Here is a 27,346-nt window from a genome sequence, read left to right as displayed (position 1 = left end):
TTGCATTTACCCCAGCATCACTATCTCGAGGGCCAGGTTAAAGAGGACGCATGATACGGCATCCCCTTGTCGTAGACCGTTGTTGATGTCGAGGGGTCTTGAGAGTTATCCTGCTGCTTTTATCTGGCCTCGGACATTGGCTAGGGTCAGCCTAGGCAGTCTCATCAATTTTGTCGGGATACCGAATTCTCTCATGGCCGTGTACAGTTTTACCCTGGTTATGCTATCATAGACGGCTTTAAAGTCGATGAAGAGATGATGCAACTGATGTCCATATTCCAACGGTTTTTCCATCGCCTGCCGCACAGAGAAAACCCGATCTGTTACTGATTTGCCTGGAGTGAAGCCTTTTTGGCATGGGGAACCAGAGCGTCTACGTTAAATTGAAGGGAATCACAGTCTTTAGGCGACGATATAATGGAAAACAGCTTGAAGTCATCGGCATAGAGCAAACAGTGACAAGTAAGGAAGGGGGGGAGGTTGTTGATAAAAATAAAAATAATAAAGCACCCAGAATAGATCCCTGTGAGACGTCAGAGTATAAGGAAAAAGAGCAGGATATGCAGCCGTCAAAATTGGCGCGGCAGGTTTGGCTAGAAAGGTATGAGGCCAGCCATAAAACAAGTGGTATGGGAATGCTTAGGTACGAGAATTTGCATAGAAATATCTTGTGATTTACCATGTCAAAGGCTTTAACGAAATCAGTGTAAATGATATGTACTGCCGTCAATTTAGACATTTGGCGGCAAAGTTGGTAAAGCCAAGCAAGTTGGAGTCAGTGGACCTACGCTTAACAAAGTCATGCTGCTCTTTCACTTTCAAAGTCATGCTGTGTTCACTGTGGTGGCCAAAGTGGGCAGACAACCAATCGCTGACATATCTTTCCAAGATTTCGGAACAGGAGAAGAGGAGCAGAATGGGACGGTAATTCTGGACAAGCATCCGATCACCAGTTTCGTGAATGGAGATGATGAGAGCCTCATGTGTCGTCGGCCCGGTTATTTGCGGTTGGCCTGTTTGTGCGAGTTTCTTTGAAGTTGTGTTTATTTCCACATCGCGGATAGAACACTTTATGCGTTCAAACGCAACTTCACGCTTGAACCTTCACCCTCCATCAAATCAAAGGATAATATCTTAAGGGGACCACGGGGTTATGCCAACGCGGCTAGTAATAATAACAATAATAATCATTGGCGCAAAATCCAATTAGATCAGGGCCTTGAAGTGTGTTAGAGCACGTCATTCAAGACCATAACGGTACGCTACAGTACACTGTAGGAGGCAATGTGATCAGCATTGCGCTCCCCCGAGATTATTACCCTGATTTGACTCAGGTACTGATTCACAGCTTAAACCACGATACAAATCCCACTGCCACCAGTGAGATTTGAACCGCGCTCCAAGCACTCAGCTATCCAACGCGACTAGTACTCGTATAAAATCACCAGGGACTTAACTGGTCTGCAGCATCCTAGTAAAGGTGTTTTTCTGGAAACGAAGTTGTTCCAAAGCTTCAGCACTCTTACGTTCTTCACCTGGAAGTCAGAGGAAGAATTCAATAGACGATGGTAGTTCAGTGACCCTCTGGTTAGTCGCGTACCTCCCTGGTTAGTCGCGCACCCTCTTACCCGTCGTTGAGGGAGGAGGAGTGCTTTCGTCGGCAAAGTTTTACGCAATACACATACCGACTCACGGCAAAGCTTCATGCTTTGGCAAGATGCAGTCCCTATAACTAGGAGGAGTTCCTTCTAAGCTGTTCGCACTGCTCTTTATTGTAATTGGTGTCAATTCAATTGGTGACCAATTCGTCAGCTTCGATAGCTTTGGCTGCAAGTGAAGGCTTAACCGTTTACTGCCTTTTTCTGCGAGAAGGTTGGATCCTTAGAGGACCGTTGAGCTTCCTTAGTCGGAGGTGACCCGGGCGTTACTTTCGTCCGGAAAGCGGGTTTTCCGGGCGCGTTTTGTTCGAAGGCGGTTTCCCCGACGGTTTTTGCCCGAAGACAGATGCTTACAAGAAGACAAGACTTTAGTCTCAACAGGTAACGTCGACTGGAGTCGGAGTCCGGGACCACGTGTGCTGACAGAAGGGGCCTGCTTTGGCTCATCCGTTAAGGACTTGTCAAAAATTTTTTTTGCACCATATTGGTAACATTCACCATATATAGGAACACAGGTATTATCAACGGAAAAGTATGAATGGAAACGCTCTCTGTTGTGGAGTACAAGATAATCAAACTAAAACAAACATCTGTGAAAAGAGCGGGAATGTAACATTGAGAACGAAATATGCAAAGCATAAGCTAACTACCTATACATTTGAAGGAGTTTCAAACCGTCACTTCAACGCGACAAAGAAAAAGGATATTAAGTTTTTCAACTAATTGAACGAAGAGATTTTCATTTCACGTAAAGGTAAGGGAGTCACTCCTCAGGAGCTTGCAAACTTCCAGCTTACAGGCGCTGACACATGAGACAACAATTTCCAAGACAAGCACAAGAAATGACAAGCTGTAACCCAAACTTTGAAAAGCTAGGTGAAGTGAACGGGGAGTCTAGCCGGGGATCATTTTGAGAAACTGATGTGTCTCTATCCGGCACACTAAAATGAAGTTGGGAGCCGGAATATCTTTTGCAGGTCTATCGTGTTAAATCTAAAGAACGCCGAGCCCATGTTGGGCGCCAATGTTAAGGGAGCTTCTTGGGAAAAGGGTACTGCTGTTACTAAATGGCAATCTGCTTTAATTTGATTAGTTTCTCGACCAGAATGAGTGATACTGCGGTCAAGGGTTGTTGCCATGAAATAAGTGGCGATGTCAGAAGAAGTTTTCCAGACTAGATGTTGAAAAGCATTTTTGGTTTAATGTTGCATGAAATGCTATATCTTGAATAAATCCTAAGGTGTAATGTTTTTCAATGTCATTATTTTATAGAGGGAAGCTGGACTATATCTCATGTTTCAGTAATCAACGTGCACAAGGTTTTCCATTCTACTCAATATCGAGCAATTGCGTCGCCGGTGAACAGCCTTGAATAATGTCTGGAAAAGTTGAGTTCATTGCCATCCAGGTATCTTAAAGTTGTTTTCCCAGATCTATTCGAATATGTATGGTTGAGTATCTCGTGCAAAACATTTCGCATTCATCTGTAGTGTCCTTGAGAAAAGTTCTACTCCCATCTCCATTTTCATCTGCAAACTTGAGTATAACTTCAACATGTATATAAACACATTTACATGCGACATTATAGTATATCCTCAAGTCTATTGAAAAGTGTTTAAACCCCCAACAGACGAAAAAGGATGACAAAACTAGACACAAATATAAAAGGGTCTTCTCCTTAAGAAAAAAAGTATAAAAAGTTTTTGGAGTGGAAAAAACACAGGTCAGCCTTCCAGGAGTATTTAACTTGTTAGGCCGGAAGTAAACTTATCCTTTGTGATTCCAAGGGGGGTAACGTGTATGTACTTACTCTTATGTGTTCCTTTTCGCTGTTGACATGCTCAAGTTGAAGTCCAAGTATACCACCTGGTGTATTGTTCGAGTTGAGGGCCTGTTCAGTAACAATCCAAACATGACCGGCTTTTGTCATATTTAATTCGGCTGCATCTCGGAATATCACATAAGCATCATCCGTGCTGAAAGGGAAGTGGAAAATGTTGAGAAAAGTTTAGATGTTGAGTATTTTCAGACTGTGCGAAACGTTAGGGATTTGAAAATGTTATTTTATTCAGTTGTTCTCGGCTAATATATGTGAACTTTCAAAGAAGACGGGGTTTGATATATAACAAGTCGGGAAACCGGAAGCTGAACGCTTCAGGTACGAAACGTTTTGTGTATTTCTTTGTACGTAGCACGTAATATATGCATATATTATGTGAGAATATCCACTTTCGGATGACATTGACATTCATAGTCTTGAATTTACAAGGAAGTGACAACTTTGACGTATTATAACTTTGTTAATAATAGTGGTATTTCGACCAAACTTGGTGAGATCGTGTTCTATGTTATACCCTATATTATCTCATGTTGCTAGCATGAACTTAAAAGGGGTTTTGCAGCCAATTACTAAAAATTATAGTAAAATACTATTATTAACTTTATTTGTACAGATATTAGTATGGAAGATATTTCGGAGCCCAAGCACCATATAGTGGCAGCCTCCTGATTTTTTTCAGATTTTTCGTTTTGGCAGTTTCTGAGAATGGCCCCCTTAAAGAATGGTCACTTTCAACCCGCCGCACTCCCCACCTTTCTAACAAATGTCAAAACTAAGACCGGCTTCGAAAAGTACTAACCGAGACCTTTAATTTGATACCCCACATGAGTATATTTGATGAAAAAAAAATTTACACCCCCCTTTTGCATGTATGGGGACCCCCCCTTAAATTCAACGTAAAAGGATGTAACTAACTGTATGCGTGAGCGTTCACAGTTCCCACCTTTCTACCAAATTTGGTGTCAATCGCTGTGACCGTTTCCAAGAAAAATGCGTGTGACGGACAGACAGACAGACGGACAGACAGACGGACAGACAGACAGACAGACGGTAAACCGATTTCAATAAGGTTTTGTGTTTACACAAAACCTTAAAAAGGGCTAGGGAGAATTAGATTCTTCTTGAATGGAATTTTCATATTTCACTCAAATGTCAATTATTCTCGTTAATTATGACGTCAGCATCTTATTTGTATGGCTTAGGATGCTGTTAATTAGCACGAAATTGATAAGTTTGAACTTCTATAACTTTCCCAATAATAGTTGGATTTGTGTGCACGAGTGATGTGTATGCACGAGGCTGTCCTCTATGTCGGTGCGAAATTTAGTACACTTAGGATGAACTGAAGGGGAGTTTTTTAGTCAATTTCTAAAAGTTGATAATATACTATTAGTAAATTTTTTGAGCAGATACCGGAATAGGACACCTCTCGAAGATTAGATTTCACATAAGTGTTTCACACAAAACCTTAAAAGGGCTGCAGATAAATAGATTCTTCATAAATGTGACTTTAATATTCCACGCGAATGTCAATTATTCCGGGTAATTATGACGTCAGCATCTGATTTGCATGGCTTTGGAAGCAGTAAACTCGCGCGAAATTGCTAAGTTTGAACTGCTATAACTTTGGCGTTAATTGCCTGATTTCCATGAAATTTAGCACATATATACGAAATATTGTCCCCTGTGCTGGTTCAAAATTCGGAAGACGTAGGATGAATTTTAGGGGGGGTTTTCAGTAAATTTCTATAAAGTAGTAATATACTATTACTAAGTTTATTTGAGCAGATATCGGAATGGGACATATTTTGAGGCCTAGATTTCGTCTAGGCGCACCATTTCGATTTTTTCCGGATTTTCAGGTTGGGTAGTTTCCGAAAATGAGTCCTGTCTCACTTCAAGTGCGTACATTTTGAATCATTACTCACCCACTTTGCAATTTATGCCAAAAATAATATCAGTTTCGAAAAGTACAAATTGAGACCTTTCATTTGATACCCTACACAACTATATCCGGTGAAAAAAATTTTTGAATCCCCCCTTTGCATGTATGGGGAGCCCCCCTTTAAACTCCACCTAAATTTATGCCACTCACTGTATGTGTGGGATTTCATAGTTCCCATCTGTCCACCAAATTTCGTTCGGATCGGTTTAGCCGTTTTGGAGAAAAATGCGTGTGACAGACAGACAGACAGACAGACATTGAATCGATTTTAATAAGGTTTTGTTTTACACAAAACCTTTAAAAGCAAGGGTGCATGATGCTCTCTAAACCCTTCATGCGCTTAAACTTTTAATTTCTATTCGCTGTGTAAATTAAGCATGGTATCTGTTGTTATTTACATAGCATGCTGGTCCCAAGCCCAGGGAAATGAGGCGAGTTTGAAGCAACGTATTTTGTGCTATCCCCAGTGAAACAAAAACAAAATGCTGAGATAATGGAAAGTGACAAGTGAAGTCCCGCAGCAGGCCTATGAAGAAAATGCATCCAAGGTCGTGGAAAACAGAGTGATGGTGTTGACAGATCGTACGTGTGGGAGGAGTGCTAGGACGCTCACCTCAGTCAACGCGGTATGACGGACCCGGCTCCTGTCGAGAAATGAGCAAGAGTTCTTGACGCAAAGACGGCGTCAGGACGCAAATAAATAGTCCGGGCAGAACAACTATGTGCCTGCACGCTAAATATTGCCATCCTCACTGGAGGAACTCGTAAGAGCTCCTCGGAAAAAGGCGCATTAATATCTGGGCTCTACAAGAAAAGCCGGGTGCCAAAAGCTGCCACCGGAACTTCAGACATTAAGTACGGTACTGGCAATTACATCTCAGGAGGTTTCCGTGATGCCATTAAAGAAGTTGAACAATTTGATAACAAGTTGAAGACTGATAATAATAATAATCGTTGGCACAACAATCCAATTGGATCAGGGCCTTGAAGTGTATTAGAGCACTTCATTCAAGACTGTTATGGTACGCTACAGATTTATAGTACCTATATTAGGCAATGTGGTCAGCATTATGCTGGCCCGAGATTATTACCTTACTTTGGCTCAGGTACTCACTCACAGCTGAGTCGATTGATATCCGACGTCAAGTCACAATGCAAATACCACTGCCACCAGTGAGATTTGAACCGTGACCTTCCGTACCACAGCCTGGTTGATTTGGCTTTACGGATGCCATACTGCTGATTTGAAACGCCGCCTTGGCTCTCAACAACCGGGAGTGATCTATTATAGATTACTTGCTCTAACATTTTCCCCATAGTAACCAACACCGTTAGTGCTACCTGGGTGAAAGATTCATCGCTAAACGCGGTGATATGGGCATGTGGAGAACAAGTCATTCAAGAAACAATGGCATTCCCAAAAGCCCGTTTTGAAAGAGTAAAAGTCAACGGCGTCCATATCTACAGCTGTTATGCTCCTCCTAATGCAACATTAGTGCAATATGAGGAGATACTAAACGGCTTGCTGTTGGACGCTAGAGACCACAGCCCCAAAATCATTCCCGGTGATTTTAACGCGTGGACCTTAGTCTGGGGAAGTCAGGTGACGCACATCTGGGGCCAAATTCTGCTTGAGACCTTCGCAGAACTGGACATCGTGTTAGCCAAGTTGGATGCACCTTCCGAGGAAGAGGGCTTGGCTCAATCATCAATCTGATTTACCTCAGTACCTCGTTGGCGAGAGGGATGGTCTGACGGGTGAGTAAACACCACACCCACAGTGACCACCAGGCCATATTTCTCGATATCAGGAACGAGGGAGGCGACAGTTCAGTGAGCAACAGAAGCAGAAAAACCAGGATAGCTGGGAAGCCCACTGGAAGGGCACGGCGTAGGCACAGTAGGAACCAAACTATTAGTAGAATCAAGAAATCTTGATCTTGAAAGTGTCGCGTCTGCGAGCGAGGAGGCTTTGCCAAAGGACCAGAGGGAAAGTAAACGGAATTGCAGTTGTGCCTTGAGGCAAATACGAGCCCCTGGGGCACTGGGTACAAGTTTGGAATGAACAAGATTCGTGGACAAAAATCACCCCAAGTGACGTGCGGTGACTTTTCTTCAAAATAATCGCCGTTCTTTTGCCACAACAGGAAGAAAGTGGACCTCGTCCAATGGTTCTACAGAACGTCTTCTCAATCCTTGGGGTGACCGAGCAGGAACTACGGGAGATCTGCGGACGAATTGAAGACAATAAAGCTATGGAATTGGAGGGGATTCCGAACAAAGTTCTGAAGTTGGCTGCTAAAATCAGGTCTGCAATGTTCATTAGTACATTTGAATCGTGCATGGTCGAAGAAGTGCATCCCGCTCAGTGGAAAAGACAGCGATTGGTTCTGCTACCGAAGCCTCAAAAACCACCTGGAGACGGTGGCGGTCCTTATTTCCAATCGTAAGGAAAACGATATTGTCAAAATCCAGGTCGTTTCAAAATCGATCATTAGATATTTGGGGTAATGATCGATGCCAAGTTGAGTTTCAAGGGGCAGCTCATTTCTGGCAAGAATGATGTCTAATATTGGTGGGCCAAAATGTAGTCGTCAGCTGGTTTCCGCAGGGGTAGTGAATTCCATTCTCCTATACGCGGTTCCTGACCGGGCGTGCGCACTGAATAACACAGTGAACCAGGGAAGGCAGTTCCTTACAGGACACGGTGGATACAGGAGGTACTTACATCGCTTCGGATTGGATGAGTCCCAAACTATCCCGAATGCGCGTTACACCCGAAGACTCGGAGCATATTATGTTCCACTGTGCGAAATTCGCGAATGAAAGACGAAGGTTACATGACGCCCTCAACTTAGTTATCGGACTCCATACGTTGATGGAGGAGATGCTGAGGTCCGCAGCAAATTGGAGTGTGATAAACGTAACAGTAATTGCGATACAGGAAAGGTGCAGGATTCGGATCGAGCCTGTAAAACGCGACGGACGCGTGACTTAGTTGTAGTGCTGTAAACCATGGTAGTCTTATGGAGATATGGACGGAGAAGTGGGAGTGGATTTTGTGGGTGAGAATCCCACACACTGCTGCAACCTGGCGCAACAGCGTCTTGTTAAGATTTTCACCTCCACCCATAAAAAAAAATTGTCAATTCCTTCCAGCGTTATCTGGGAAAGGTCTCCAATTCCCAAGATTTCTGTATGAACGGACGTAGTAGATTTGCAGTAACTGCAGGTGCCGCGATAAATATCTCTGCAAGGAGACCGTGAAACCTAGGGGCTTGCTCCGTTTGAGTGCATAAATGGCCGAGATGATTTCTCTTCTGACTGGAATAACATTGCGCATTTTATGTTACGGTGGTTAGCGATTGCATCCATCAACAAGGGGGGAACCTTACCGGATGTCATACGGTCAACAATCGTGGTGAAGTCTTCTTTCCACCTCTTCAGTGATTTGTCCTCGTGGATGAGAAATCGACCATTAGCGTCCTTGGCATCACCATTGAAAAACTTGCGACCACATACAAGCTCTTCCGTGATGCAGTATACACTTCTGAAATCATTGAGTTCTGCGGTATATTCTACTTCCCTGATCAACGCAACAGCAAATTCTCTCTTGCCGCCGCGCAGATCGCCCTGAACTTTTCGGAATTTCTTTCGACATCGGAGCTGGAGCGAGTTGCAACGATCAATAGAGCCTTGAACCCCCGATCATCGATCCGTGTCGAGAACTTATGACGCCCATTCGGGAGGTGGTCGACGACCTCTGCAGCACCCAAGAAGTGAGCATTTTAGATGTCGGCGCAATGCTTATCGATTTGTTCAGAGGATTACTCAGTATATCTGTCGTCCGATCAGCAAGACAACTCTGCCACTGTCGAGCGACAGCTGGATCACTCATGCGGTCGATGTTGAACTTTGGTTGTTGCAGTTCATCAACGCTGCGAGAAGTGCGGACGCAACACGTAAGCGAACGTAAGCGACCATCAGATAGTGATCTCTTTCAAAGCCGATGTCAACGCCTTGTTGCGTACATCCAGGAGACAACTCCTAATCTAGTGCTGATCGCACGGTGTCGGTCAGTTAAAGCTCAACTATCTTATGGCATGCTCTATGCTCGAACAATGTGCCACCAATGACAAGACGGTGGAAGTTGCAAAAATCCATGAACCTCCCACCATTATCCCTACAGTCAGGACCCAGCTTAACACTCTGATCACTCATGACGATTACAATGTCACCTTTAGGAAGCCTCCCGTGAACTGCGTGTAATTGCCCGTAGAAAGCATCCTTTCCATTATATTGAAAGTCTACGCCAGTGCATAGCATTGTGCAATTAAAATGCTCCTTAACCTGGACCGGAATCTTGCAGTTAGAAGTCTGTCAGAAAGCGGCTTTGAGGTCAAGAGACGTGGCTTGCTGTTGCCGTCAGAAACAACCCTACACCGGATTTGAAAAGAGGATATTGAGAGTGCAGTCCGCAAACGGAAGACAGTGGGTCGCCAGCCAGGTTTATGCAATAATGCTGTAGAGCCACCACGAAAAAATTAAAGGCAACCAGCTGAGTTCTTACACATGTCGGTAGATTAATCGAACGGTGGGGACAAAATCAGTTACATAGGCCGATGGGGCAGATGCTCGATTTTCGTCCTTATGAGAGTAAATCATACATGTAGATTTTAACAGTCAAGTAGGGAAGGAGCTCGTATTCAGGCGATACTTCGGCTCCTATAGCTTACATAGGGATACCAATGATAGCGGACTGCGCATTATCCAGTTAGCTGTATCGCACGAAATGGTTGTTGGAAGTACCTGGTTTGCGCGGAAAGAGGTTCACAAACATACGTGGACCTCTCCAGACGGGACCACTTTCAACCAAACTGACCACGTGCTGATTGAATGCCGCCACCTTTTACATATAGGGGGCCAATATAGACTCGGACCACTATTTCGTTGGTATGGTGCTCCGAGCTCGACTAACAATACCACCTACAATTCCCTCTGACAATCAGGTGAGAGTGAATACTGAAGGCATCCACAACACAGCCCTCTGCTACACCTATAAGAGCAAAATGGATGCCGTAATAACCGCAGTCAACAGAGGACCTGGAGATGAAGCATCAACAAATGATCTTCACAATCACCTGAAGAATGTTAACATTGATATGGCCACAAAGATACTTGGCCCCAGCCGCAAAAAAGTCGGAAAGGCTGGTTTAACGATGAATGTAAGCTAGCAACGGAACGGAAGAATACTGCATACCGGGTAATGTTGCACTCTCAAAAAAGCGGGCACGCGCAGAGACTTATCACGCGCATCGAGCGGAGAAGCGACTTCACAGACGGAAAAGGGAAGCCTGGGAGAAACAACCAGGCTGTGAACTCGAAAAGTACAAGGAGCAACCACATTACGCGCGGAAGTTTTACCAACAATTCAGCAGGATGAAGCCTTATACATCTTCATACTCATCTTACCGAGACAAAGAGGGAAATCTGATAGACAGAATGGGCATATTGGAACGATGAGTTGAGTATTTTGACGAACTGCTCAACAACCAAAATATCAGCGAGTTAGAGGTCCCGCCTATTGACGACGACGGACAAATACTGCCACCACCAAGTGTAGGACAAACAGTCAATTCATCGGTTTAAAAATCATAAGTCGCCAGAAGCCGATGGACTTACAGCCGAATTGGTTAATTATGGAGGCGACCAGTTACGCCAAGTCGTTCATCAACATGTGCTCAAGGAATGGGGCAGGGAATCAAAGCCTGACGAATGGCAACGAGGCATTATCTGTCTCATACATAAAAAGAGAGATATCGCACAGTGCAGCAATTATGGAGGTATTACGTTGCTGAGTACCATCTATAAGATATTCTCCGCAATCTTGCTAGGCCGGATGGCCCCATACGCCCAGAACATCATTGGTCCATACTAAAGAGGCTTCACTCCAGGCAAATCAGCAACAGATCAGATTTTCTCTGTGCGGCAGGCAGGATGGGAAAACTGTTGGAATACGGACATCACTTACATCGACTTTAAAGCCACCCATGATAGCATAGTCACGGTAAAACTGTACACGGCCATGAGAGAATTCGGTATCCCAACGAACTTGATAAGACTGACTAGGCTGAACTTGACCAATGTGCGAGGCCAGATAAAAGCAGCAGGATTACTCTCAAAACCATTCGACATCAACAACGGTCTACGACAAGGTGATGCCCTATCATGCGTCCTCGTTAACCTGGCCCTCGAGAAATTGATCCGTAATGCTGAGGTAAAAGCAAGAGGTACGATCCTCTTTAAGTCCACCCAACTACTAGCCTATGCTGACGATATCGACATCATGGGAACAACGACCCGAGACGTACAAACTGCCTTCATCCAGATCGAGCAGGCGCCGCGAGATCTTGGGCTGCACATCAATGAAGGCAAGACCAAATATATGGTGGCAAGGTCAGCACCAAAAACCAACCAACCAACAACATCAAATCGCACTGGTCAAACCGAAAGAATAAAGATAGGAGACTACAACTTTGAGACCGTTGATAATTTCTCTTATCTAGGGTCGAAAATCACAACCGATAACAGCTACGATGATGAAATCCGCGCATGGTTGATAGCAGCCAACAGAGCCTATTTCAGCTTACAAACATTTTTTCGCTCGAAACGTCTCACTATAAGGTCAAAGCTCTTACTGTACAAAACAATGATCTTGTCAGTCCTCGGTTCTTAGCAAGAAGAATTGGCCGCATTCGAGAGAAGAATCCTCCGAAGAATTTTTGGTCCCTTACATGAGGATGGACGATTCCGTAGCCTACATAACGACGAAATCTATGAGCGATACCATGACCGTCTGGTTGTGGATAAAATCCGGCTCAATAGGTTAATCCGTATGGATAAGGAGATCCAGCCCAGAAAGTCTATAAGGGCAACATCTATGGTAGAAAAAGGAGAAATAGAAGACGAGGCAGACCCTGCCTAAGATAGAGCGATGGCGTAGGTCAGGACGCTAAACAGCTTTTAGGGATATCAAATTGGTGGACCTCATCGCGAAACCGGGATGTCAGGAGTTCCTTATTAAGGCAGGCCTAGACCGGATACCGGTTGTTGCGCCTTTGATGATGATGATGCTAAACTAAATCTAAAGTATTATATCAACAACTAACCCAAATGAGTAGGAAGAAAATCTGTATGACGCGATGACGCAATATCAGGTTTACAGCTCAGCAAAGAACAGAAACAATTCTCATAAAAATCACATTAAATTCCCACATCTTAAAGCAAACCATATAACGAACCCCCATCCTTTACAGGGAATTTTGTCGCTTTTTTGTCATGAAATCAAACATGTAAAAAGTGTTATCTTCTAAGTAACAATTACATACAACATGAAAAAGCTATTTTCAACCCATCTGCATTTCCACATTTCCATGTCCTTACAGATGCGAATTCCGTTTCAGTGAATCTTTTGATGTTAAATTGAGTGTTCGTTTCTTCCATATACTTTAGGCGCATAACTTTTACGTACTTGTAAAAGACCAAAGTGAATGGAGAGCTCCGTAATAAAGATACTTTATTGTTAATTTTATTGCCCTAATAAATTGTTGACTTTTTGTGCAAAAGCGTTTTTAACCGGAATTTCCAGCCAGGACGCAAATATGCTGGCGGGATATTTACCATCTGATTTGTATTATGTATCAGGTGTGTTACAAAAGGTCGCAAGGGATATCCACACGTATATGTACCCGCATGACGTACACAAACGTGTACATATATGATCCTGAAGTACGTACAGCCAGAAAAGTTTCAGGGGAGGCAACTTTAAACGCTCGCGGAAAGTTCCTTAATTTGATAAATAAAACGGACTAAGTGTTGAACGGAATTTTCCATTTTTTCGCCTCATTAAGGATACTCCCTGAACCCGTTTAGAATCCTTATCTATACACAAGGGATCGTTTTGCTAATTGATTTATAACTCCTTTCCTGAATGTTTAATGGTGTGTTCATCCCTTAAGATTAGAGACATTCAGGCTACACCTACAACGCATTTTATGGATACCCAGTCCTATGTCTTATGCGAAACAGGATAAATGCAAAACAGTAGAAACTAATGACTATACCCAGGATAATTTTACTCTTTTCCATGAATAAGTTAAAAAGAAGGCCCGAAGGATTCGTATCTCAAAATAATCTTACAATAGCAAAGGAACTTTAATAAATTATTCGATTTGGTTTCACTGTTTCTTCTCTCTGCCAGCATCACCTTATTTAACTATTAACCTCCATAGATATTTGATGTGTGTATAGCTGGCAAGGAAGCAGGCGAGACGTTTCAACAAATCTACCCCTGACGGCGTACTATCACCAGTGAATAATGTATGCCCATTCGGGACGTGATTTTTGCTTTAATACCTCTCTCTGGCTGCTGAGTCTGAAAGGCACAAGTTTGTTCACCTGTCCGTCAGACGTGTCGCAAGTGAATCCTGGAAGTGGCTCATAGTTATGCATGTTCATTACAGTATAAACCAGGAAGCTTTCGGGAGCTATGAGCTAATTTTGAGAATGGGGTTGTTATGACAACCTGTTGCTCCACACAAAAGGACGATTCTGTGGTGCTGGAATTATTTAAAATAACAACCAGCGTTTCTGTTAATTAAATTAAACAGAAGCGGAATGGGTATAAAAAGTTTTGAATTGCAGGGATGAGACTGTTTGAAAAACGAAGCCAACGGTCTGTCCTGTGTTTGTATTTGTCTTTATTGTTGAAAAAACAGCGGAAGCAAAATTGTACACCAGTTGGAGAGAAAAAAATCGGTTATTTGCCAGCACATTATACAAGCATAGCAGAGCAAATTTGTGTCAGTCGAGAAACTGCGGCCAAGCAAATGAAGTATTTGCAAGGACACTTAAAAAATTTCTATTTTCATACCAGGGATGTTAAGTCTACTGTGAAAGTCCTTAAACATTCCTTATCACATTTCCATGGTTTATCTTTCGGAAAAAAAATCAAGCGTCCTACATTTGCAATGAGTATGCACCGTTGGAGCGGTGAAAGTAGACATTTAGCAATGAACCACTATTTTGCCGTAGACAGCCTCAAGCCCGTTTGAGAGAGGAGGCAAAAAGAGTTACTATATTGTGGGATTAATAGTATTTTACTCAATCCTGGAAGGAAATGAAACGCACCTCGGCAGACCCTTTGCCTACGTAATTTTTTATTTTTTTGGGGGGAGGTGAAATGCTTTTCAGCACAAAGAGTCGGACTCCTACCTCAGACAGATTACCGGCTAATTTACCTCCCCCCTCCCCTGCAGCACATAGGACTCTAACCCGGAACCGTTTGACACATTACCTCAGGCCAGACCTATTCAGGGAGCGTCAGGTACCCTGGCATCTCCCTCTTTTTCTCCTTTTTTTGGGGGTAGGGCAGGTGAATGCATTTATGCACACATTTTTGGACTCCCGGTTCGGTACGTCGTCGGACTACCAACTATACACCTTCCCATCGTCAAAGAGCTTGCCTGGAACCGTTTGTCACATTACTTTGGGCTAGTCCCCGAACTCTCCCGCCTTGCGGAGCCCTCAATTCAGGGAATTCCTTTCACCAATGGGAGAGGAGAAGAGGAAGGGAACTGTCAGTTCAAGGAACCCCCTGCCATCCGGCTCCTCCACCACTCGAGCTATATTTTCTTAGCAACGAGAAGAACACGAATGTAATGGGCAACACGGCTCCACCCGTCAGCACTCCTCAGAATCTCGTCGACAATGTTGTCTGAGGAAAGATCTCCTGGCTTTAAATAGAGTTGCTGACGAACCCCATCCCACCTTCCACAAGAAAAAAAAAGTGTAATGGGCAGCGTCCACAACTCCATTGGAACACACACAATCCGCAGATCGCCCCTTTCCAATCCTGTGCAGGTAAGACTGAATACCTCCATTCCCACTTAAAAATTGGGTAAAGAAATAGTCAGTCCCTCCATGCTTTCTATTCAGCCAGGCACCTAAGTTGCAGATGAGCCGCGTACACCATCTGCCTCTAGTTTCATTTTGCCAAGAGAGCTGCGACTCGTCTAGACTACGTTGCCGTTCTTCGCGAGCAACAACCTCCCTTGGCTCATCTCCCTTGTGCTTGTATATGGCTTAACGCTCCTTAGCAAGCGGCCGGTTCACAGACAGTGCGGTACGCAGACGCCATCTGCAAAACTCCCCGTCTCTGCACTTGCGCGAGATGCTTACGATATACCTCCTTGCTAAGAGCGTCAGCCCATACCTCTGCGCCGTAGAGCAGGACCTACTGCGTTGAGCTCATCAGGAGACGTCGTCTGCTAGACGTAGGACCCCCAATGTTTACCATTAGCCTACTTAACGCCGAAACTCCAGCTGCAGCCTTTTTCGCTGCTGCTTTGATTTGCTCAAAAAAGATCATCTTTGAGTGAAGAGTCAACCCGAAGTACTTTACCACTGGTTTTTACTCAATTATCGACTCGCGGAACGATATGGAACGCAGGGTTGGAATTCTCTTTTTAGTCAGTATGACTATTTCGGTCCAGTGTAAGGTTGAAACCATGAGTAGTCATCCATCCGCTTACCCGTCGCATCAATATGCAGAGTCTGCTTTGCGCTTATTCGACAGTGCATCCAGCAACAAACGCAGAGACACCATTTGTATAGCCGACCAGGCACGACTCTTCTGGCATGTCGAGTTTAAGTACACTATCATAGGTCGCGTTCCAGAGGTCCGGCCCTAGGATGGATCCTTGTGCTACCCCCGACGTGACCTCCATCCTCCTCTGACCCTCTAGTGTTTCATAGAGCGGGGGGAAGTCCCTCAGATATTCCCTCGATATCCGTAAAAGATAGTTCGGCACGTGGAAAATATTGTCTAGTGTGCCTAGAATTTCTTTTTACGGAATCAAAGGCGTTTCTGACGTCAAGCATCACGAGCAGCACCACCCGTCGAGTTCGGCAGCTATGTGCCTCGCCACCTTCCAACGAGCAGAGAATGTGCCCTCTTTCAGGCAAGCGTTGAATGCGCCGTGCAATGGGTCTGGCCGGTGTCGGAATACCAGTTTGTATACCTCTGCTAGAATACCATCAGGTCCTGGCGCTTTCTTGCTTTTCATTGAGAGGACTGATTGCCTATTTCAACTCTTTTATAGAGAAAAGTGGACAGTTCTCTGAGCTCTCCGCGCCGACATCATTATTCGATACGGGATGCACAGGAAATAGTGCCCTTACAATGTGGTCCATCTGCCATCGGCGCAACAATTATTCCTGAACTATTTGCTCACTTGTGAGGAGCAGGAAACTATCGAAGGCCTTGTCGTCAGGCAGATGTGCAAGGGATGGACTGTGAAACTTGTGTTCACCAAGATACGCTTGCGAGCATGTCACATACTGGTGGACTACGACTCGGAGGACACTGCAAAGTTCCTAAATGGGCAGACTGGGAAGGAGTAGAACTGTTCACATGTGCTGAGCATGATATACCAGGAGCACACATGATCACAGTGTTTCTTCCGAAAGCCGGAACAATAGAGGTCAAATATCTCATGGGTTTCTTAATCGCTCAGAATGAGGTTCTACATATGCGATTATGGAAAGTCTTCAGAAGCAAGGTGGAGGGCAAGGATAAACTCCTCACGATCGGGGTGGATGACTGATCCCCGGAAGCAATCAAATGTTGGAGCTGGTATATCAACTATCGATTTGGCAACACAGCTTTGCATGTGCACAGGGAAAAGCCAAGGAAAGGCACCGCGAAGGACACAACGGGCGGAAAGCATAACGAGGTCCCGAAGAAATCTTGGAAACTATACAGGCGGAAAGGACTGGATCAATCAGCAAAGTAGACCTGCTGCCCAGTAAATAGCAGAAGCTGGACGGCCTAGACTCAGATTTTCTAGGGCTTAGGGTGGATAGCGACGCGCAGGAAAGCACCATGTCGGAGAAGAAGCTCGATGCTCTGACAGTGGAGAAGAGCTCCAGATAATAACGGAGCCAATGAAAACACTAAGATAGCTCAAACAAGCCTCCACCATGCGAAAGCTGCATCTGCGGAAATTGCAAGGGCAAGTTCCAAGGAAAACATTGGAATAGTGCTTGCTTAGGAGGCCTGGGTGTACCGGGGGCAGATTTGCGGTCTGCATATATATGTCTTTCAGAGTTCCTGACCGGGGATCAAGTCCCATTGTAAGCCGGGATGATACCGGGAGGCAGTAGTGGCATCGGCATACCTCCCAGGAGACGAAATCTGGGCTCCGCCGGAACAAGTCGCAAAATTGATGAAGTATTATGAGAAGAGGGCGTCACCACTTCTCCTCGGCTGCGGTTCCAAAGCCCATCATGAAGTCTAGGGAAGGAGCGACACCAATCGAAGAGGTAAGTACCTACCTGAATTTATTCTTAGTAATAAATTAGAAATATATAACTTAGGGAACACTCCAACATTTGTGACCTGCACTAGACAGGAAGTAATAGACATAACTCTAGGAAATACTCTAATGCACGGGATGGTCAGGAATTGGGGGGTGTCGGATGAACCCTTTATGCCTGATCACAAGGTAATCAGATTCGACATTGAGGGTAACTCCGAAATAAAAAAAATAAAAAGGAATCCCAGGAGAACGGATTGGGAATCCTACGCAATGCACTTGAACAACAACATTGCCATTGTTGGTGTCATCAGGAGCGAACTGGAACTTGAAACAGTGGTGGAAAACATCAAAACAGTCGTCATTGACGCTTATGAGGCTAGCTGTCCTGTTAAGAGAGTTAAGTCATCAAGGGATGTACCATGGTGGGACAGGAACCTATCCAGAACGAGAAAAGAGGAATGAAAACTCTTCAACCAGGCAAAACAAACCGGGACTGGCAGATGTACAAAATTGCATTAACTGCGTATAGCAACCCGATCAGGGAAGTAAAGCGGAACAGCTTCAACGAACTCTGTGAAGGGATCGAAAAAATCACAGAAGTAACCAGGGATTACAAGACTGCAGCCAAAGACGGGGCAATATCCACTGTCTGTTTGAAGAAGGAAGATGGGACCTTTACCGAGAATTTCTCAGAACTCATTTCCCGGGGACCTACCACGCGACGCAAGGCGACAACATTCTGTCTGACACCCCAACAACAAATGAAAGGGGAAGAAAGGAGTACTGAAAATTACCAAAAGAGGTATGCTCAGAAGCCAGGCTAAGGTGGGCAGTGGGAACATTTAAACCACTCAAATCACCCGGAGTAGATGGCATTTTCCCAGCACAAACCCATAGAGGCCCAGGAATCATCTTAGAGTCTCTTCTGAGGGTGGTAAGAGGGGGATAAATACCAAGGTCATGAAGACGGGCAAAAGTGGTCTTTATTCCTAAAGCGGGTAAAAGGATAAGACTGACTAGGCCGACCCTGATTAATGTGCCCGGCCATAGAAAAGCAGCAGGATCACTCTCAAGACCATTCGACAACGGTCTAAGACAAGGGGATGCCCTATCATGCGTCCCCTTCAACCTGGAGAAAGCGATTCGCGATGCCGATGTGAATGCGAGAGGCACCATCCTCTTCAAGTCCACCCAACTAATGGCCTATGCTGACGATATCGGCATCATGGGAAGAACAACCCTAGAACAACCCCTTCATCCAGATCGAGCAGGCGGCAATTGATGCGAGATCTTGGGCTGTAAATTAGTGAAGGCAAGACGAAGTACAAAGAAAGAAGAATTTTTGGTCCCCTACATGAGGATGGACGATTCCGTAGCCTACATAAAAACGAAATCTATAAGCGACGGTCTTGGCGTCTAGTTGTGGATAAAATCCGGCTCAACAGGTTGCGGTTGGAGGGTCACTTAATCTATATGGATGAAGATGATCCAGCCCGGAAAATCTATAAGGGCAATCTATGGTAGAAAAAGAAGATGAAGCAGACCATGCCTGAAATGGAGCAATGGCGTAGGTCAGGACGCCAGACAGCTTTTAGGGATATCGAGTTGCTGGACCTCTTTGCAAAACGGGGATGTCTGGAGTTCCTTCTTAAGGCAGGCCTAGACCGGATACCGGGTGTTGCGCCGATGATGATGAAAGAAGATGGAGCCCGACCGGAGGAATGGGCCGGATGGCACGGGGTTCCTTGTACTAACTCTTCCTTTCCTCTTTTCGCCTCCCGTGGTGAAAAGAATTCCCTGAATTAAAGGCTTACCAAGGCGTTATGGCTCGGGGGCTAGCCCGAAGTAATGTGACAAATGCTTCCAGGCTAGGTCTCTGTCGATGGCGAGGTGTTTAGTTGGTAGTCTGACGGCGTACCGTTGCGGCAATCCGACACTATGTGCGTAAACGCTTTCACCTACCCTACCCAAAAAAAATCTAGCTGATCATAATTCACTACTTCTATCTATAGTCAGAATAGGATTATTACAAGATTATCTGTGTCCGATTTTTGATGCTGATTTACTCCATCCATTGACGAAAATCCTGCAGCTCGTATTTGACGTATTTCGTGGGGCAGGGGCGTCGAGCACAATGGGCCAATAAAGATTGGAAACTGAGGAGCTGGGCCACTCTCCCCCCTATATACACCCTCATAATCTTACAAAATGTAAATTTCAGAACATTTCTCCGTATTTTGGCAAGAATTAATGTCTACCTAGAACATGTTAATTATGAAATAAGATATCAAAGATATTGTGATGAACTGGAAGGTAATATAACGTCTAGAAAAGGGCCTTGGGTATGACACATATTCTAATATAATATAACATTTCCAGAGTATAGCAGCTGCCAGTATTTCATTTTCCACGGTTCCTGGATTGTATTTGATTGAATATGATAATGTCTTCATGAAAATTATGTACCAACAGTTGTACGAAGTCACACATCACTTCGTTGCCTACGGATAAGTCTACATATCTCCTGGTAATGTGTACCCTTTCAACGTAGAAAATGTAACATTTTGAAATCATCCCTTATCGGAATTGAAACGTACCTGGCATACATCAGATAGACACGTGACTGGGCTGTCTTCATTTCTAAAAGATGCTCCGTGAAACTTTCCAACTTGGGCTCGAACTCGACAATCATCTCGACAGTTGCACGTACATCGATGTCATCGTAGTTTGTTTGAGATGTAGTCTGAAAACGTCCTAGGATCGCTCTCCCATCCGTATCCGAGCTGTGAATTATAATCACCTGAAAGACGAATAGGTGTAAATTAATTTTCGGCTTGAGGCACTTCACAGTATTAGGCAATTAGATGCTGGCATATTACGAGGGGCTAGGTAGCGGGAGGGAGGAGTCTCCTTCACCATAATCCTCTTTATGTGAATATAGTTTCTGGGATTATGTTGTGTTTGATAAGGTTCCGGAACAATTGGGCGTATAATCACTGGTTTAGTCCGGGAGGTAATAAATTTTCAAGTATCTTAAAGAGAAACAGGTTGTGAAGAAGAACGTCATAAATGACTGGTAGACAGGCTTAACCAATATTAATCGATTTTTGGATTTATGAGATTTCCGCAACTTCTATTGTCATGATTTATAATGGAATTAAAAGATTTAATAGATTAATAATAGAATTAATATATCCAAACTTAAGCCCTTAAGCTGAACCTTCTATTTCCAATACTGAACCTATTTGCCCAAGGACGCTTATACGTAATACATGTACAAAGCCACAGGGGCAGAAAGGGTTGTTTTGCCACGGAAGCAAATATTCAACGTTTTAATGTAGAGCAGGAAGCAGTTGGGTGGCAGTTTGCATTCTAATCGAGCATTCCATCCCCCTAACAAACATTAACGTGATAATGACAAACCGAGGAAATGGCATCCTGTTTTGTGTTTGCCACTATCCAAACAAACAATCGCGACAATACAACCCCCTTAGTCACCGCCTATGAAAAACTTTCTAATTTGCATACGAAATGTATTAATCTGAAAATTGTTTGTTAGCCAACAGAATGGCATAGATAAAGTGATTATGAGGTAACTAAAGTTTCCCCAACAGATAACCTGACATGTGATATTATTTAGTATAGATATGTGGAATATAATAAGAAGTGGATGGGACGGAAAGCGGGGGCGAATATGCTTCACTGGAAATGCATGGAGAGGAAAGTCATGTAGGCGCATTGGAGGTAATGGAATGTATACGATCGAATCGAATTCAAACAATTCCACAATGGCAGGGATTCCATTCAATTTGAGGTTCTACAATAATCCTGAGAATTCAACCACTTAATCAATGCTCAGACGATGACTTAATAGTTAACATATTGTTCAAATTAATGGGGATTGTAGGAGGTGAAACAATATTAGTTGATGATTAAGCGAGAAGGTATTAGAATAGTTAACATCTAGTTATATTATGCAGAATGCGGGCTATCTTTATCCAGAAGCAGGGAATGTCGTACGGTTAGGAAGCACCACATATGTAGTTTTAGAAGCCATGAGCGCCTGAAAACGGTCGTTCTTACATTACTACTAATATGGATTACGAAAATTCGTCAAGCTAGAGTGAAAATGTAATCAAAATGTGGATTGAACGTTCCGGAGATAAAGGTCCAACATTTAAGCCGCGTTTAAGAACATCAATGACTGAAGCCCGTGTTAAGTGAGTAAGACTTTCAGTACGACAAACCCCACAGAAGACTACAAGGTAGAGATCATCAACTTCAGATTTTATGACGATCACGACGTCTGACTTTTCAAAGATTTCGAAAACCAAATTTGAAAAGGCATCCATTTACGATAAAATTAATAAAAGAGTTAAAGGAATAAGACTCCGATGCAAAATTCCCATCTGCTCAACATAATTTTAACAACAAACTTTTCCTGGACGAAGTCTGTTTTCGGCAAGATGATTTCATGAACCGTCCCAATTGTTCTTATTGGAGGAATTCAAATGCGATCAGCCTGGGCGGCATACTAAAAGGCACCCGTATCTGGGTTCCTTATCATAGGAATATAGAGGGGAATGATCGGGCTAGTGGATCGATCAGACGGTGCTATCTTCCTGGCAGTAAATCGGAGGACGAAGTTTGTGTCTATCCTTATGTAGGGGGCCAAAAATTCTTCCGACGATTCTTCTCTCGAACGCGGCCAAGAGTTCGCAATTTGTTTGCTAAGAACCCAAGCTTCCGAGTAATACATGAGGACTGGCAAGATCTTGTACAGTAAGAGCTTTGACCCTATGGTGAGACATTTCGAGCGGAACAGTTTTTGCAAAATGAAATAGGCTCTATTGGTTGCCAACAACCGTGCGCGTTTAACGTTTAACGAGTGCAGTCTGATGTTGTTTAATGGTTGGTTTCTGGTGTTGACGTTGCCACCATATATACGTCTCGGGTCGTTCGCATAGGTCAGTAGTTGGGTGGACTTAAAGAAGACCCTACCTCTTACATTTACCTCAGCATCACGAATCACTTTTCCCAGGGCCAGGTTAAAGAGGACATATGATAGGGCATCCCCTTGTCGTAGACCGTTGTCGATGTCGAATGGTCTTGAGAGTGATCCTGCTGCTTTTATCTGGCCTCGCACATTGATCGGGGTCAGCCTAGTCAGTTTTAACAATTTCGTCGGGATACCGTATTCTCTCATGGTATTGTGCAATTTTACACCGGCTATGCTATCAGGGATCGTTAGTGACCTTGAACGGGTCGCTTACGATAAGGGGTGTGACGTCCACGAGGTGCCCGAGTAAGTAGTTCTTACCCCCTAGCTAGTAGCCTCGGTGAAGAGCGAACCGTGAATGACCGGTACATGTCGGGACACACTGGGAGTCTCCGGGGCCGTCGACAACTATCTGTCGATGTCGACGGGGCTCACATAGAGCGTAGCTCTGCCAAGGTAGTAGTTGTGACGTGTATCAGGAGCGAGCCACTTCGGGACTCTGGTCGGGTAGGGTGCATTGAACCGGTGTTAGCAGACCGCGTTGTTCCGAGCGAGCGCTGATTCGTCCGAGAATTCCGGGATCAACTAAGCGTAGGTAAGGCCTCAGGGAACTGGGGTAGGGGCTGTATCCCGAGTGTACACCCGTTCCTGACTATAGCGGCCCGCTCCCTAGCACACGATGTGCTGGTTAGGTTTTCATGGAGAATAATTTATTTTATTTATTATTCTGTTAAGGGAAAGTCGCACCGCGTCCTTGAAGAACTATTGTGCCCCTTTTACTGGTTATAGTGTTCCTGTTGATCATAGTATCTCAAGCAGGCCAGTAACCGTTAGGAACTTTAGTATGTTCCCCACTTCCAGAAGTTTCAGCTTTGCATCTGGTATTAAGTGTTCTCCCAGATGTATCGACCTACTTTGCACAAGTGCTGGACACTGTCCCAGGACGTGCATAGAGGTTTCGTCCTCCTCCTCACAGAACCTGCAGGCAGTGTCCGTAGATATCCCTAGCTTTCCTAGGTGGTAGTTCAGCCGACAATGACCAGTGAGAATTCCCACTATGATTCGGAGGTTCTTTTTGGTGAGGTTTAAGCAATCCTTTGTGCGCATGGGTTCGTATCCCCCAATAAGCACCCTGGACTGCTCCATCCCTGGTGGAGAATAAACATGCATTAGTAAAAAAAATCGACGAAACAACAGGGAAGGAGGAAGAGCTGAGTGTATAGTTCACCGCAGCGATCAGTGAAAGGGGCAGCGAGGGCTGACATACCCGATGTGACACCGGGGCGCGCAAATAAAGAAGAAGCCTTATCAAGAGACGTTACCGACCGTGCGGAGATGACAACCTGAACACCTTGTAGTGCTCCTGTTCCGAAAGAAAGCCCAGTCGGAATCGCTGGTCCTAAGCAGATGGATTCGGACACAAACCGAGTGCAAGTACTGTCGACCGTCCTAGCTAGAGTCGAAGAGGAAAGGCTCATCAGGAAATGTGCAGCAGTGGTGCAACGTTCCTCAAGAGGAACGTCAGCAAAGGCGTCAAAAATTGGCTGATGGAACTGGAGGAACTATTGGACCATATCTCCTTCTATAGGCGAACGTGGAGAGCAGCGGAAGACGATTGGAGAGGAGAAACAGCCGCACTCCCCGCTGAGAACGCTGCTTGCGTCAAACGGACAGCAGATAGCCTACTGTAAAGCGAACAAATATCGGTGGTGTTTTTCCCTTAAAGCAAAGTCCAGCCCACACCATCAACTAAGTACGCTATGATAACTTTTCCTGGTGTCTGTCTGTCATAGCTTTTTTTTGAAAACGGCTGAAGTTATTGGCGCGAAATTTGGTGGAAATATCTAGTCTATGAAGCCCTTTAAATGCAACGCGTGGTATGATTTTGCGTTATATTCAAGGGGGGCTCCCCATACGTGCATGTGAGGTATCAAATGAACGGGGTCGATTACTGATTTTTGAAATAAAGTGAAGAAAGTCTCATTCTCAGAACTCATGTAATCGAAAAATTTAGAAAAAATCGTGATGATGCCTCTACATAAAATCTAGGCTTCAAAATACAGGGTTTCGCGATATCTAGTCAAATAAAATTAATAATGGTATGCTACTGAATTTTAAGTACATCGAAGAGGCATGAATGACAAATACCATTAGTATAAACAATAATTTATATCATAATGTTAAAAAATTTGATTGAAATCGTGCTATTAATAACAAAGTTACAATAAGTCAAAATTATCATTTTCATATGAATTTATATGACCAAAGCATCAAATTCAAGTGGAAATTCTAAGATATTTAGTGCCGATTTGTACATACGAGTCCTGATGAAACCAACAACAAGCGTCCAGCTTCTGGTTTGTTTTTTATGGGGTGGACATTTTCAAAAAAGAAGGCTACCTTGAGTAATTAACACCACATGCAAATGGCTATAAAAAAACCAAAAAGGGAAAATTAAAACGTTCACATCGACCCCCGCCGTTCATATAAGTTCACTTTATATGATGATAACATCATATACATCTTAGGGTGCAATAAATTTACCTGAAATGCGAAAGTTTGACCTTCTATAACTTTGTTAATAATAAATGGATTGACTCAAAACTCAAAATTATGTCCTATATTATCACCCATGCTGATGCCAAATTTTGTACTTCTGGGTTGGAATTAAGGGGCGTTTTCTGTTTTCTAAAATATAGGAATTTACTATTATTAACTTTATTTGTACAGATATCGGAAAGGGATGTATTTGGAGGCCTAGATTTCATATCGTGTATCACTGTGATGGGGCATACAGATCACATGTTGTTACAAAATTTCGTGACAATAAGTTTAGCCGTTTTCGAGCAAATCGGGTGTGACAGAATGACAGACAAAAAGTTTCCAGTTTAACTATAAATTTTATTTAAGAACTACACACACGTGTTTCGGACAGAACATGTGTCCTTCTTCTGACAGTTTTTCTCAAAATGGAGCTTGGGGCTAAAATAGTTGTTCTGAGTGAAATTATGCGGTGTTTCCAAGGATTTATTATCTGGAATAATAAAAACTTGTGTTCTGGTCGTAGCATTAACAAATCTGTAATCATCTTACCAAATTGGAATTTCGAAATGTAATGTCTCTGAGACTTTTCTACCGATTTTCATAGCTATGGATTTTATTAATAGAGAGAGATGTCGCCTACAAATTTTAATTTATAACTTTCCTTTAGCCATACTAGTTCCAGAGATACAAGGCATTCATTTAATTTCAGTACCCGTTATGTCGGTCCAAATGACGTCAGCAGCAATTTCACGTTTCGTGTTGATATTACCTTGCCTAGTCTGTGTACACTGATTCAACAATACTATGAAAACGAAAAGCGGCGCCATACATATTGCAAATGACATAATAAACTTTTATCTGTCACGCATCGCAAAAGTTCAATTTTCGGAACTTTTTTTGCGCATCGGACTTGCTGTATATTGCCTCATACAAATCTGTGTAATGAGCTTCATTTGACAGCTCTCTCACTCCGTATGCACGCAGTCACTCCGCTGTTGTGTTTTTTGGGCCTTAAATATAGGATGATTCATATGTGTAGAAATTTGAAGATTATGTGCGCGGATAATCGACTGCGTGCATACTTTATGTTATAACAGTCATCATCAACGCCTCTAAGAGTGCACATACTTCCGGCTTAAATTCGATTTTTAGAATGGAAGCGACGGGACTAATGCAACTGACATTAATAATAATTAGCACTTGCAACGCAAATAGTGCCAGTTTCGTATCGAGCGGGTGCACTGAACAAAAAACAAGTCGGAATACCGGAAGCTCGCGCCTCGGGTATAAAGGTTTTGTGTGCATCTTATGTAAGAAACTTCAACGCACATTTTTCTATTCCTATATAGCTACAAACCCAACATATTCCTTCATCATTCATTCTCTTCCAAACTACAAGATATACGTACATGTTACAGCCATAGATATTATCCTCACCCTAAGCAAACAAACTGCCTATTTCCGAATGCTATATATATGCACGTATATAAATTGATCGTATCCATATTTCCGATTAACTTCGTGTGCAAAAGCATACATATATACACATATAGTACGTATATTGGATACGGCTGGTTTAATGTACAAATATATCTATCTGAATTAGACCCTACCCCTAAACTTCATTAGCACGCATATATTATATATCTACATACACACACGTCTGTTTCGAGTAATTGATATTCATATAAAAATGACTAAAAATCTAAAACAAAATAATTATTTGCAACCCCATTCATAAGAACTCATTTCGTTATGCTATTGATGAATTGAAATGTGATGATGACGTCATGCAGGTTTTAAAATGTACGAAATTCACAAAAAATGGTAAAGTATCACCCCCTATAACTTTGTTAATCATAGTTAGATGTTCTTCGAACTTGACCAACTTGTGCATTATATTCTTCACTAAACCTGTGCCAAATACTTCTGGGATGAACATAAGGGGGGTTGCCGGGTAAATTTCTAAAATGTGAAAAT

The 27,346-nt window shown here is 43.5% G+C and overlaps 1 protein-coding gene across 1 annotated transcript in view; it reads right to left on the bottom strand.

The window, feature by feature from the left end:
* The window catches only part of LOC119660449 (glutamate [NMDA] receptor subunit 1), a 116,437-nt gene that overhangs the window by 24,563 nt on the left and 64,528 nt on the right, over positions 1-27,346 (bottom strand). The window contains exons 3-4 of the mRNA XM_038069008.1: positions 20,421-20,623; positions 3,469-3,634 (exon numbers count right to left, since the gene is read on the bottom strand). Of these exons, the coding sequence (XP_037924936.1) occupies positions 3,469-3,634; positions 20,421-20,623 (369 nt within the window). The remainder of the gene's footprint in view (positions 1-3,468; positions 3,635-20,420; positions 20,624-27,346) is intronic.

This window comes from Hermetia illucens, chromosome 6 (assembly GCF_905115235.1).
Source record: "Hermetia illucens chromosome 6, iHerIll2.2.curated.20191125, whole genome shotgun sequence".
Taxonomy (NCBI): Eukaryota; Metazoa; Arthropoda; class Insecta; order Diptera; family Stratiomyidae; genus Hermetia; species Hermetia illucens.
This window is presented reverse-complemented; position numbering and strand designations above follow the sequence as displayed.